At 44.4% G+C, this 14868-nt stretch overlaps 1 protein-coding gene across 2 annotated transcripts in view; it reads right to left on the reverse strand.

Moving 5' to 3' along the window:
* Positions 1-3615, reverse strand: part of Ubac2 (UBA domain containing 2) — a 180876-nt gene extending 177261 nt beyond the window's left edge. For both annotated transcript variants that reach the window (XM_059273179.1, XM_059273177.1), the window contains exon 1: positions 3467-3615. In XM_059273179.1, the coding sequence (XP_059129162.1) occupies positions 3467-3497 (31 nt within the window). In that variant the 5' untranslated portion in view covers positions 3498-3615. The remainder of the gene's footprint in view (positions 1-3466) is intronic.
* Between the last annotated feature and the right edge of the window lie 11253 nt (positions 3616-14868).

A 14868-nucleotide genomic window follows, 5' to 3' on the forward strand; every position in this document is an offset into this window, starting at 1 on the left:
GTAGACATTAAGATGTCTACAGGTTCTGGCTGCAGTTCCTGTCCCACCTCCCACCGCCCTCTGATGACCTTACCTCAGGACCGCTCACTCCAACCACCATCAACAAGCCCTTCATCTTTGCCTCTTGCCCTTGTCCCGCCATGTTCTGCTCTCTCCACTGACGGGCCTAACAAACCCTCACCTCTCAAAAAAATCAGCTCAAATACTGCTTCTTGCAAGCAGATCATCTTAACACCCGAGTCTCTCCCCACCAGACTCCCTGCAACAAGCACATTGCACTGAGCACAGATGTCCTTTTTTTTTTCTCCCCTCTAAACACTGAATTCCTTGGGAACTAGACCTGGAACATATTAAACATGTAATTAGTGTTTGTCAGATGCATTATACATAGCAAATATATACTGTGATGTGAATGAGGAATGAGAATACTTATTAATAAAATGATGACTACATGTATCATTCAGTGTAGACTGCAGTGACGGGACTAGTCTATTTAACCAAAATTATGTACACTACTTACAAGCACTTTTACCCAATCCTAACTGACATAGAGCAAGACAGTTTCAAAGAAACGGTCACAAGTGCTCTTCCCCTGGGTTATGGCCCTGGCAGCACATGCCTCCCTCAGAACTTTGTACACACCCTGCTGCATCTGCTTTGGACTTTGTGCATGCCACCTCCTTTCTTCAAAATGGTTTTCTGTTGCAGAATATTTGTTTACACTGTAAAGATGTGTCTCTACCTAGGGCCTCTTTTGATTGGTTTAATAAAGAGCTAAATGGCCAATAACTAAGCAGGAGAGATAGGCGGGACTTCTGGGCACAGAGAGAGGAAACTCACGCTTGAGAGATGCCAGCCGGATGCAGAATGATTTGGACACACAGAATGGGATAGAGGTAAAATGATAGAAGGAAGGTTAGTAAAAATATGGGTTAATTTAAGTTATAAGAGCTAGTTAAAAACAAGCCTAAGCTAAAGGCTAAGCTTTCATAATTAATAAAAGTCTACGTGTGATTATTTGGGAGCTGGCTGGAGGCAGAAAAGAAAGTCCAACTACAACTTTCTGAATGAACTGTAGCATGCCTGGCTCCTCTACACTCCCAAGGCTTCTTCCCCAAACACAGAGCAGCACTGCACCATAACTTCACCTCTGCCATGATTCACTGCACCTGACACTATTGGGAAGCACTTTAATTACTTATTAACCTATTTGATGTTGGACTCCTTTATTCTGTTCCCCACTTTATTATCTATATAAACCACTCAAGGTTTCAGGAGGCACTCACAGACACCTGTTGAATGAATGGGGGGTGGTAAATGTTAACACTAAAGTGCCCTTATCGCCTAATTACAATGTGAGTAAAGTGCTGGTGCAGGAAATGGCAGGGATTTCTCTCAGGAGAGACAGTTACTCCCCATCTTCAGGGATAGGCAGAGAGATGCATCACCTTTCCTGAGGATACTCACTCAGGAGCAGACCTCTGACTTCACCACAGAGCCATTCAGCTGCCTATCCAAAGGACATCACTCAGCGTGGTGGCTACATGGGAGAAATCAGGAGCTGAACTGGCTCTACAGTATTGGTCTATGGAAATGACTGGTCTAGGGGAATCACCACTAAGCTCTACTGTCAACATAAGCCTGAACCTAAGACTTGCCCAGCACCGTGTTCCCAAAACCAAACACAGTTCACGGGTCCTGAATACTTGTTAAATGTGCATATCAAGCATGTCCTAAGAGGAAGAGCCATCCCATTAACTCCCACACTCTGAACATACTTATTTTAGACAGGTCAAGAGAGCTGAACTACCTGTGCATTGGTTTTACCTTTCCTAGAGTTGTGCTGATTCAACTTTGACTATATTTTGCCCACACAACCTAACCCATAACATGGTACTGCTATTAATCAGATTTCTCCTACGTATGCGTGCTTGCGTGTGTGTGTGTGTGTGTGTGTGTGTGTGTGTGTGTGTGTGTGTGAAGGTTGATGCTGGATGTCTACCTCAATCACTCCTCCACTTTTTTATTTATTTTGACACATCTCTCACTGAACCTGGAGCTCACCAGCTTAGCTACACTGGCTGGCCAGCAAGCAGAGGATGCTCCTGCCTCCTGTCTCGTTGGCAGGGTTACAGACACACAGTGCCATGCCTGGCTTTCACCTGGGTACTGGAAACTAGAACTCTCAGGTCTTCACGCTACCCGCTGAGCCATCTCCCCAGCCACTCTCGCACTTTTTAACTTTTGTGCGTGTTCTTGGTGCAAAAGGATGCCTCAGTGTGCTGAGAACAACTAAATCAGAGAAATTTACTGTTCACGTCATATCCACCCACAAACGGCAGCCCTAGGAAAGCTACCTTATTCATCCAAAGAGGGGTCTGAAGATGAACTCATTAGTAGTGCTGATGGATTCTGGGGCCAATATGTGAAAGATTCCATAAGTTAAATTAGCTATGAAATATGGGGGGTCATAATCAAACATTAAACCCACTTCAAAGCCTGAGAAGGTAAGCTGTGAGGAAGATTTAAGATGATGTCGTTGGCTCTGAGAGCTAGTCACTCTCAGCTCTCTGAGAGACTCATGACATTCACAACAGACCGCACTTTCTGGAGATGCCAGGCACTTCGCATGTGGAGATGGGAAGTACCAACAGTGATAAGTAAATGCGAATTGGAGCTTGTTCAAACAGTTTGCTATTGGTGTATCGGTGCCTAATCTCAACACTGTTTAATTAAGAGTTCACTCTCTCTAAAGTCAACACAATACTGTGGGGGTAAGGTGCTTCGGAGACTGAATAAACTTCTCCGCCCTCCACCTGCAGACCACTGCTGACACTCCAGCAGAGTACAGCCGCATCCAGAAGCAAAGCATGCGCTCTCTTGCCAAATGACTTCCTAACTTCACTTTAAAGCGATTTAGTCGGTTTCCCGGCTCCCCAAAGCTCTTCAGGGACAATGGGGAAGAAGTACATGGAAGTTAAAACTGAGGGGGCAGATGCTGGGGCAGAGGATGAAATTCACCCGATCCAGGAATCAGATGGGTCCCAAAGCAGCCTATATGAATGAAAGGGGAGAGGGAACCGAGCAGGATTCCAGCGTCGCCCCCGCGGGGACGTCTTCCAGCCCCGCACTCGAGCCATCAAGGGCGTGCGTGGGCCCGGGCCACGAGATCAGCGGGGCACCCGGCCGGACCCCAACTGCCCAGCCCACCTGCAGCAGGGCAGGAGCTGCTGCGCACCGTGCCTCGGGAGGTGCCGGGAGCGGGAAGGACGTGCGCCCCTCGGCCCTCGGGGCTGCGGTGGGGGCGGCGCCCGCGGCCCCCCAAGAGCTGCCAAGGTTCCGACGCGGGAGGCAAGGGGCCCCCTAGCCTTTTGCAAAGCCGCGTCTCTGGGGCCCCCAAGCCGGGTCCGGGAAGTGCCCAGGACGGAGCGAAGAGCGCCCCAAGGATGGAGGAGCCGGTACTCACAAAGCCCACTGGAGCCGGTGCTGGTGAACATGGTCCCGCCGGGCCGGGAGCCCCCACGGGGCGTCAGGGGGAGGGGAGGCGGAGGTGGCGAGCCCCCAGCGACCGCGCAGGCGCACTCTTAACCAGGGAGCAAAGTCGGCCCGGCGAGGCGCTCCCGAGCCGCCGGAAGGAAGGCGCATGCGCCGCCTGTGGGGCGAGCACGCTCGGCCGGAGTCCTCCCCTTCCTGCGAGGAAGGGGAAGTGCGTCCGTGCGGGCGGGTCGGGTACGCGGGTCATTCCGGTACTCCCGGCTGATTTGGGAGATTGATCTGCAGTCGTCAGAGCGCCCGGTGCAGAGGCTCCTCTGCTCGCACAGCGGCGGTGGCAGCCGGTTCTCCCGCGGTAGAATACCGGGTCTTTCTCGAGCCTGGGCCGCGGTTTCCACGCATGCTCAGTACTTCCGAGCAGACCCCGGAGCTCAGCAAACCCACCTCGGAACACAGTCTGAGCTTCCGGTGACCCACTGTAGAAAATTGTTTTAATTTTTTTTTTTTTTTTTTTTTTTTTTTTTTTAAGAATACGTACTATAGGGAAGTTGAAGGGGCATGCCACAGAAGTATGGACAGACCGCTTCCAAGAAATCTTGAGAATTTTTAGGGTTTAGCCAACATGCAAAATCTGGGTTTAGATTAGTAAAATACAACATATCTTTAGGTCAGAGTATTCACATTATTCCAAAACACAGAGGCTTGCGTGATTTTTAGGCCATTCAGCCATTATTTCTAGTTGGTTCATAAGCATGAAGTACATTTAACTTTGTGTTCTTCCAGTTGAGGTTGTTTGTTTGTGTGTTGTTTGTCGGAAAATGATTGACGGATTGTGATGTTTACAGAAGCTGATACCTAGAAAATCTGTAGCCCACATAAGAGTGATTCTCATACTATGCGGGGGTTCCTGGGGCCATAAGGGGTTCAGAAGACCGAAACCATTTTTGTAGTAATGCTAAAACATTTTCCTTTTCCATTCTTATTCGGCCATGAGTTAAGGGGCCTGGTAAAACAGCTGGAACTGCAGGGCAAACAAGTCGGTGTTAAGGCAGACCTCTAGTTACATCTAATCTAAAGAAGCTACCATTTACACTGGCATTGCATGAAAAAGGGGAAAGATACCTGTTTAATCTAGAAGGGCCACTGAATTGCTTTTCAAACAATTCCAGATCTACTCTGGGTGAGCTTTCTTCATGTACTCCATCCAAAACATATCACAACAAACTAAAAAGAGAGTGCACAGAAAGTTCTATCCAGACATTAAACGCATTTTTCCTTAAAATTTTTCCCTAGGAAAGCACCTGGTGTCAACGCTGAACATTTGAGTGTGTGTTGGACATTTTTTTCTATTTCATCTAAGAAATGACCATACCATGATTAAATAAATAGAGATGACAGAGATAGTTTATAGAGATTCAGGGAAAGCTTCAAAGTCATATAATTGTGTCAAAATTTCATATTAAATCTTGTGTGCCAAGTCCTATATATTATAGATATTAATACTTTATGGTAAACTAATACCACCTATAAAAGGTTATTATCAAATAGGAAGAAATTCAAGTAAATTCCTCATTCTGTTGAACACTGGCATATTTAGAAGAATCTTGTGAGACCTGAAGAGGTACAAAGTCAACAGTGAAATAAGCTGCAGTCAGAAACTTAGTTGCAGTTGCACATACTGACTGGTGTCAAAATGAAAGCTTGATCGTCACAAATGTATGATTCATAGGGAATGAAAACAATGAGTGGAAATTTTATTTCCAAATACACCAACAATGGAGTAGTCAGAACTTGAAACTCTTGAAAATGATTCCACAGGAACACTTGTTTCCTCTTCCGGCGTCATGTGCAACATCAGAGCAGCAGTTCTGGTCTGCTGGTCCCCTGGGCTTATAAACAACAAAAAGTAGCAGCAGCCACTGAAAGTCAGTGAATCAGTCATCAACAACCCGAGTCACCAGAAATCTTACTGGAAAACCCACACGCCATTAAATGGTATCAGTGCCTTTAACAAAATCAGCTCCTTGAATAAAAGGTTATTCTGTGAAAAGAGGTTTGATTGTCTTGTTCTACATAGGAAATAAAGCATTTCCAAAGAAAGTTGTTTTAAAATAAAAACTCTTTAACACTTGTATAATTTTGTTTCTTTAAATAAAAAAAATAGTGATACCAAAAAATAAGACAACTGGACATATATTTTACCTATATCAGAAGTGTTACATGAAGATATTAAGCTGCAAACTAGGTTGATATTATTAAAGAGGAAGAATTATAACACTTTCAATTAGTTTAATCATTTTCAAAGAAGATTTTTTTTTTCACAGCTCCTATCTGTAGTAGATAAGGCTAGTTCTGAGGACAGGCTTGGAACCATATTCCTAATTTTTAAAAAAGATTCATTTTTATTTAATGTGTGTGAGTGTCTGCTTGCATGTATGTATATGCACCATGTGTGTGCCCAATGTCAAGGGAGGCCTGCAAAGGACATCAGGTCCTCTGGAACTGGAGCTACAAGTGGTTATGAACGACTATGTGGATGCTGAGAACCAAACCTGAGTCCTCTGGAAGAGCAGCCAGTGTTGTCAACCACTGAACCATCTCTCCAGCTCCATATGTTGCTAATTTTAAGGCTACTTTAGAAAGTAATGGAATCTAAAACTCTAGATCTAAAAATGCACTTATAATATGACTAGGCAGTTAATCCACTCAGAAAAATATAACAAGTTAGCATATGTTTTCAAGATGTTATCGATCTAAAAACATTACTTGGGACTCAGAAGACTTAGTTAATGTAATTACTAAAAGTGGATTTAGCTAAGATCTTCATTAGACCGCCATTAAAAACAGCCATCATAGGCTGGGCTTGGTGGTGGCAGCATCCAGGAGGATCTCTGTGAGGCCAAGCCCAGCCTGTTCTACAAATACAGTTCGAGGCTACCCGGACTACACAATGAGACACTGTCTCAAACAAACAAACAAAAGTATATTAGATTATTTCCAGTGCATATACTGAAAGGTTTAGGGGGAAGGGTTTCAGGGCAGTAGAACAATTACTGCAAAACATCAAAATATAATTTGGCATTCCCTTCAAAAGAATTAGGACCTTATTAAGTTTCACCTACAAATTAAATATTTCGTATTCTTGCCTTCTGTTTCAGTCTGTCTCTCATGAGACAAAGTTGTACGTACAACCAGTTTTATCTGGGAAGTGGTCCTAGACTTCACCAATGAGAGGACAGGGAGTTCACTGAGACAGATCATAACTAACTACCACTATGGGCAATGGGCCTAATCCCACGGAGACCCAGGTCTTGGAGGAAGCCAGCTCACAATGCAAGAGGGTAAGAGTATTTATCCAATCACTCCCATAGTTCTTGAGCTTTACTTCCATGCTGTGGCAATTCCCTGCCACTCCCTACTCTAGGGGCAGGGCAAGCCCAAGGCGAGAGCCATGATTGAGAAAAATGCTTCTAAGAGATAAAGACTCAGAAATGGGGCAGAGTGCAAGACCATCAGCTGTAGCATCCTGCATGCATCTTTCAATGAGTTTGTGAAATAGTGGTTTTTATTTTATTTTTTTTTTTGCTGAAAAAATTACATGCGGATGCTATAGTGTGGGTGTTTCTAAGGGTATGTTAGGGTGGTCTGAGAACACCACACCACTTTTCTGGAGCCCTCTTACTTTCCATTTCATGTGTTTCCCACCACACTGCAAAGGATGTGGTCTCCAGGGTCCTTTTTAAGGTCTAGAAATGGAAGCCTTACCCACACACAGTGGGCTTCTGTTACCATGTGAAGGTATCGCCTCCATTCTTCTCAAAGGAAAGAATACAGCCAAGAGACAGGGACATTTTGAGCAATTTATTAAAGTAAATCGTGCATTTCAAAGAGGTTAGAGTGGGCTGATGGGAAAGAGGAGGGAGGCAACACTCCCGGCTCTGAGTTACAGATTTTTTTAATGTTATGACATTTATGAGGTGAGTGGCATATTCATGAGGTAAGGTGACTCTTCCTCCCACATCACTGTGGACCGGATCTCCTGTTCCAGCTATTTCTCCCAATGATCATCTTAAAAAGCTCCAAATGGGTAGAGCAAGGAAGTCAAAGCTACACTACAAATGATACTATAATGAAGACAAGGTCTTTTGAGGGCGTAGGCCCTTGGTTAGTACACCAATGTGATAACTGGGAAAATGGCATGGCGCCTTGATTTTTTTTTAAATCTAGATTATTTTTATTTTATGTGTGTGACTGTTTTGCCTATATATATGTGCATCCTATGTGTGTCCAGTGCCTGTAGGGTCAGAAGAGGGCAGGTCCCCAGATTGTGAGCCATTGTGTGAGTGCTGGGAGTCAAGCCAGTTCCTCGGCAGGAACAAGTGCTCTTAACTGCTGAGCCATCTCTCCTACCCCAAGCCTTGATTTTTTTTTTATATAGTTAACATATGTACCACACAGGGACATTCTGACCATCAGGTGACACAGCTACCCAGCAACAGTTTTCCTTGGGTAACTCTCATCTACATCCTTGCCTACTCCATCTCAGTTGCAGAATAGGAAACTAAGTTTTCTGTGAAACTTCATCACCGTGTTCTTCAACACACAGAGCAGTATTTGAAGCTACTCAGACACAGCCCATCATATCTGTGAGGCTTCAGCCTTTCTCCGTGTTCCCCACTCTGTCTGAAAGTTGTCTGTAGTCTTCCTTTCTCAACATCACGTGCAAGCATATCTGAGCCGTTGGTACCAGGTGTGACCTCACCCACCTGATACTGATTTTCATTCTGCTGTGCATCATCCCTAACTCTTTCATTTTTATATTCATTGAGGGCATCAAGGCTGCTCATCTCAAATCTCATAGATAAACTAATTTGTTTATAAATGGGTAAAGGCATCGTTGTCCGCTCTCATCACACCCAAACACCTACAGAGCAAAAGGTGCATCATTTTATTGTAAATGTCTCTCCTTTGTTCCTCCTTTATACCAAAATAAGGATGTTGCAATGATTATTAAAATTATAGGAGTTTTGAGTTTCACTTCAGATATTAAAAACAGAACTACAGAGTCGTCGTGATAAAAGCCAGAGTTGGCTTTGGGTTGGCTGTTCGGTTTGCCCACTTGCTTGTTTTTTAAGTGAAATCTCACTGTGTAATTCAGACTCATTTCAAACTTCTGATCCTCCTGCCTCAGACTCCCAGGAACTGAGATTACATGTATCTACATCTTCTGTCCCTTCAGTGTGATGTTTTAAACTAGGTCCCTGCAAGACATAATATCCAGGTACCCAGCAAGTGATCTTCTCTGGAATTGGCATTGTAGCAGAAGCAGACAGTTAAGGTGAGATCAGACTCTTGACCAGTATGACTGGTGTTCTACTGGGAAGAGTCACAGGCCCACAAAGGAGAAAGCCATCATCTGACAGAGGCAGAGATCCAAGTAGTGCCACTGCAGGCCCAGAATGCCAGGCACTGCCAGCCATATCTGAAGCTAAGAAGAAGCAAGAAAGGCCCCTCCCCCTGCTCCTGCCATCCCACCGGGTTCCAGAGGCAGTGCGGCACTGTCTGCTGTGGGATGGTCTGTATGGCAAATTGTTGCTGATTGGTCAATAAATAAATCACTGATTGGCCAGTGGCCAGGCAGGAAGTATAGGCGGGACAAGGAGGAGAATAAAGCTGGGAAGTGGAAGGCTGAGTCAGAGACACTGCCAGCCGCCACGATGACAAACAGCATGTAAAGATGCTGGTAAGCCACAAGCCACATGGCAAGGTATAGATTTATAGAAATGGATTAATTTAAGATATAAGAACAGTTAGCAAGAAGCCTGCCATGGCCATACAGTTTGTAACCAATATAAGTCTCTGTGTTTACTTGGTTGGGTCTGAGCGGCTGTGAGACTGGCAGGTGAGAGAGATTTGTCCTGACTGTGGGCCAGGCAGGAAAACTTTAGCTACAAATGGCGCCCAATGTGGGGCAAGAGTTTCCACCTAAAACCTGAAAAAAGATTCTAAAACGGAGCTAAAAACAGCTTCCTAATTGTCTTTCTCAAATGAGCGGCAGCTGCTGGTTTGAGCTACTTGTGGGTTCCTAGTGTGCATGGTCGACCTGCTGCTGTGTGGCGGGAATGAGGCCTCTGCAAGTGGCACATTAAGCTGTGTGGTGCATTTAGCCTTTGCTAGTACAAAACAAAAAAAGAGGTTTTTGGGCTACACGCTGCTTGAATAAAAGCATAGACCCACGATAGCTTCCAGAGCTGGCGGTAAACATACCACCGCCATATTGGGAAGCTGAGGTGGGCGGAGCCAGCAGCCATAGGGCCGTTTCAGTCTTACAAATGCTGCAGTTTAAAGCAATAGATTCACAATAAGACAGATTCAGATGTAATAGTTTACAATGTGTGTAAAATATACGTAGGCTTGAAAGAGACAAAAAAGGTGATATATACAGTTATAGAAACAAATATATAGTTTTAAAAAATAAAGTCTTTAAAGAGACAGTAAAATTAATATAAAAAATAAGCCACATAAAGATGAATATTACACAGAGAATCTGGATTATGTTGTCTTTGGGATTTTTAACTGCAAAAAATCATTTGATTGTAAAAGCTGTTGAGTTATGCCAAAATGTATAATTTAAAGGTACCTTGACTTCAAAATTTGGATATAAGGATATGTTGCTTTGGAAAGGAGACTCTGCTTTTGTTCCCACAGAAAGCCAGAGGCTATGGATTTGTTCCAGATCAAGATACATCAGGTTTGACCAGCCAAGACCCCCTGAAAGGTCTCTGATGACACCATGGCCCAGATGATCCAACATCCAGAACGGTTTGAAGGCAACTGGCTCAGACAATACAGCCTCATGGACTATTCCATAATCCTAAAATTTTCTTTGTGTCCCCATAAGATACAGTGCCCCCCTCCAGCAGGAAGTAGTAAGAGAAGCTACGCCCAAATTCCCAAATTATATGTAATTTTACTTTGTTAAGGTTAAAATCTTCCTTTTTGGAAAAAAAAAGGGGGGGGGAAGTGCTGTGGGATGGTCTGTATGGCAAATGTGTTGCTGATTGGTCAATAAAACACTGATTGGCCGTTGGCTAGGCAGGAAGTATAGGCGGGACAAGGAGGAGAATAAAGCTGGGAAGTGGAAGGCTGAGTCAGAGAGACACTGCCAGCCTCCACAATGACAAACAGCATGTGAAGATGCCGGTAAGCCACGAGCCATGTGGCAAGGCATAGATTTATAGAAATGGATTAATTTAAGCTGTAAAAACAGTTAGTAAGAAGCCTGCCACAGTCATACAGTTTGTAACCAATATAAGTCTCTGTGTTTACTTGGTTGGTTCTGAGTGGCTGTGGGACTGGCAGGTGAGAGAGATTTGCCCTGACTGTGGGCCAGGCAGGAAAACTCTACCTACACCTGTCAGCACCTTGACTTTGATCTTCTATCTCCATAACCATCAAAGAGTAAGTTTCCATTGTCTTAATCCACCCTGTTTCTGGCGTTTTTATGACAACTCTCAGATTCTACCACAGCCATCTTTTTCTCTCATATTTGGGTGTCTCCCTTTCTTCTGCTTTAGCTTCTGCAGGTAAGAACTCAGCAGAGACATTCTCCCCAGGAAGCACGGAGTCACAGCTGAGCCATCGCCCTGCTCACCATGCTCTTCTGTAGCAACTCTATCATTCCAGAAGTCACTCTATGTCTCACCTCATATAACTGCATCGCGGCAAAATCATGGACCAAAAATGTGCACAGGTAGAACTCTTTCTGCTGCAATGCCAGCCAAATCTAAAGTTGTTTTAAATTAGAGCCATGGATTCCTGATCTGTATAATAATACTTTTTTATCAAAATATTTCTTGACCCCCAAAAGACTGAATTTTTGCCACTTCACAGATCATTGAGACTATGCACTTAACCTGCTGTCCTGCTGTGTGCTCAGCCTGTTTAAATTTAACCTGCCTTTAAGAAAACAATGTAGTCAGCCTTTCTACCTTGAATCTCCCATGCAATCAACCTAAGCTCATGTGTAACTTTAATCTTAATTTACATGTTCTTCCATGCCTCTGACCCAGAGTGATTTATGTTGTGGGCATACACTGTGGTAATCATTTGCTGCATGTAGCCAACAGTTTGTTTAAAAGCAGCAACTGTAGCAGGCTTTATTTGGGGCCACCAACCAGCTCCCAGATCATGACAAAGAGACTTATTATTAGTTATGAATGCTCAGCCTTGTCCCACTAGCTCTTATAACTTAAATTAACCTGTTTCTCTTCATCTACATTCTGCCTTGGGGCTTTTTAATCTTTCATTCTGTATATCCTACTCCATGTCTGTCAGGCTGGCTGGCTCGCTCCAGGCATCTCCCTCTCTTTCTCTCTCTTTCCCCCTCTTTCTCTCTTTCCTTCTCTCCTGAACCCAGATTACTCCTCTTACTCTCTCTGCCCATTAGCCCCGCCTATCCCTCTACTGCCTAGCTATTGGCCGTTCAGCTTTTTATTAGACCAATCAGGTGCCTTAGGCAGGCAAAGCAACACATCTATACATCGATAAACAAATGCAGCATAAACAAATGTAACATACCTTTACATAGTTAAAGCAACTTTAACAACAAATATCTATCGTAAATGTTGTGAACAACATGTGCATGTAGGTTGAGAGAGCCTGTTTGGAAGAGGGTCTACTGGAGCAGTAACTTAACTTCTTTAATTCTGATAAAAACTTCTATAAAGAATCCTTCACTCCTTTTTCATGCCATGGCTTTCTATGCTAATCATTAAATACTGAGCAAAGCCTTTGTTAGAGACAGATGGAAGACACAGGGAGGGAAGTGGAGAGTTCAAACTTGGGCTTACTCTTGGTGAAACTTCCTCAAGAGGAAGCCCCTGTGTCTTCCTTCCTTCATGTAACATTAACTCACCATAGATCTAACTTTCCATAGTCACCCTGAGCTCTCTCTATGTGAGAGCTCTATGTCCAGGACCAGCTAGAAAGGAAAAGTTAGAAGTTCCTGCTCACTGTGCCGTCTGCTAGATTTCACTTCCTTGGGCTTATTTTGTCCTTGTATGGCCCTCAAGCAGTCAGTATGTGATGTACAGTGGTCATCCTGCTATCGTCTGTATATCTGTGTCCTCTGCTCAGCTGTGAGCAAGAAAGCTTTTCATCCCCTCTCCCCAGGCTTAGCATACTGGTTGACACATGGAACGAGGAAGCACATGTTGCCACACGTTGGCATCACCCAGTTCTGACAGCTGGGCTTCTGCTTTTCCAGAGGCCCAGTGTCCAGTCATGCCTGCACCTTCAGACTCCCCAGTCTTGCTGTTGTCCTAGTTTGCTTCTCTGTGGTCATAATGAAACACTCTGACCAAAAGCAACCTGGAGAGGAAAAAGGGGTTGTTTTGCTTACAGGTTACAGTCGACCGTCGAGGAAAGCGGTTCATTGGGCAATGGTTCAGTGCAGAAGTTTGAAGCAGAGAGCATGGAGAAGTGCTGCTTACTGTCTTGCTCCCCTGGCTTGCTCATCTATCTTATATATCCCAGACACAACAGTAACAACAACAACAAAAAAAAAAATGCTCCCTACACACGCTCATAGACCAATCTGATGGAGGCAATTCTTCAGCTGAGGGTCCTTCTTCCCAGGGGTGTTGAGTTCACAACCGACACTGGGGTTCTCCACTGACTGCATGTACCACTGGACCCCACTTGGATTTGTTTGTTTTTGTTCATTTGTTTTTAATTTATTCTTTTCTTTGTGTGTGTGTGTGAATGTTTTGCCTAAATGTGTGTATGTGCACTATGTGGGTACCTGGTGCCTGTGGGGGGAGGTCAGAAGAAGGTGTCAGTTCTCCTTAGAACTGGTGTTTCAAACAAGTGTGAGCCGCCAAGTGGGTGCTGGTAACTGAACCTGAGTCCTCCACAAGAGTGTTGAGTGCTTTTAACCACTGAACCATCTCTCCAGGCCCAGCTTCTTTACGTTGTTTGTGCTTTTTTGCTTGTTTATTCATTTGTTTGAGACAGGGTCTTGCTATGTAGCCCAGACTGTCCTTAAACTCATGGAAATCCTCTTGACTCAACCTCTCAGACCCACAGATTTTTACTTTGCCAGACCCTGAAGCCAATTCCTTAAATTTTTCTTTCTCTCTCTCTCTCTCTCTCTCTCTCTCTCTCTCTCTCTCTCTCTCATACTTTCCCTTTCTTCATACACATACACACACACACACACACACACACACACACACACACACACACACACCCTTCTTTCTGTTTCTCTAGAAAGCTCTAAGACTATCCCATTTCGTTTTGGTCGCCAGTACCCTGCCTTGGAAAACCGGTCTTGATGACCTCCTTGCTGAGAGATGTATTTGGCTTTACAAATAAAGGGTACTCTTGACTGTCCTCTGGCACTCTGTAATAGGCCCTCACTCATGTCACTGTGTGCCCTGACGGGTGACACTAGCCAGGCACAGCCCTCCCCAGATTGTGTGTGCAGCTGGACAGTGCTCTCTCAGACTTTTCTCTGGGGCGGGTCCTGGACCCTTCAATGCCTGTGGCTCATGGATGTACAGAAGTGTTGAGAGATGAATTGTGTTCCAGGGGAGTCTTGGCAAACCTACTGTGAGAGTCTCCTTTATATAACAATGATGTCATATGTGTGTAAAGTCTGGAATTGATTAAAACCTGAAAGCCAGATGATTCTTGGATTTGTCAAATGCTCCTTATCCCTGCTAGGGTTGCAGGATTTTTAAAGGGGTGGCTGAACAATGAGAACCCTGCCAATACCCAAGAAGAAACAAAAGAATAACAACACGGCTTTTGTGAGCCAGCAAGTGTGTGGTTTGTTGTTTTGTTGTGTTGTTCTGGGGATGCTAAGGGAATGCTCTACCATAGAGTGGGCATCCTGGGCAACCTGCCAGGTGGAGAGTGGGACTCGGGTAGACCCTGTGTGGGGCCCAAGGGACAGTCTGAATATCTGCTCGGTGTCCTTTTGACTCCTCTGTTCATCCACGTGAACGGAGCTTCCAAACAAACACCTTTCATCCTTCTCTTCTCCAGACTAAATATTTCTGTAACGTTTCAACCCTTTGATGGTATGCTCGTTTTATTTCGAGTCTTCTCCAGTTTTCCTTACCATTCTAACACTAGGATGTTTAAATGTTGTTAGTGTACCCAGAGACTAGATCTATAAAAGCCATTGACTGGGACACACACACTCGTGATGGTAACTGGTAAACTCTAGCTAATCCTTGACTCTAGGCTCCTAGAGGAAGGAAAAAGGGGACTCCACCTCGATCTGCTAAGAAACCCAAAGATTGGATTGGCAAGGAAAACAATCTACCTGGTTTTTTAAGATCAAGGATATTATTTTTAAAAGTTATC

This window comes from Peromyscus eremicus, chromosome 9 (assembly GCF_949786415.1).
Source record: "Peromyscus eremicus chromosome 9, PerEre_H2_v1, whole genome shotgun sequence".
Classification (NCBI taxonomy): domain Eukaryota; kingdom Metazoa; phylum Chordata; class Mammalia; order Rodentia; family Cricetidae; genus Peromyscus; species Peromyscus eremicus.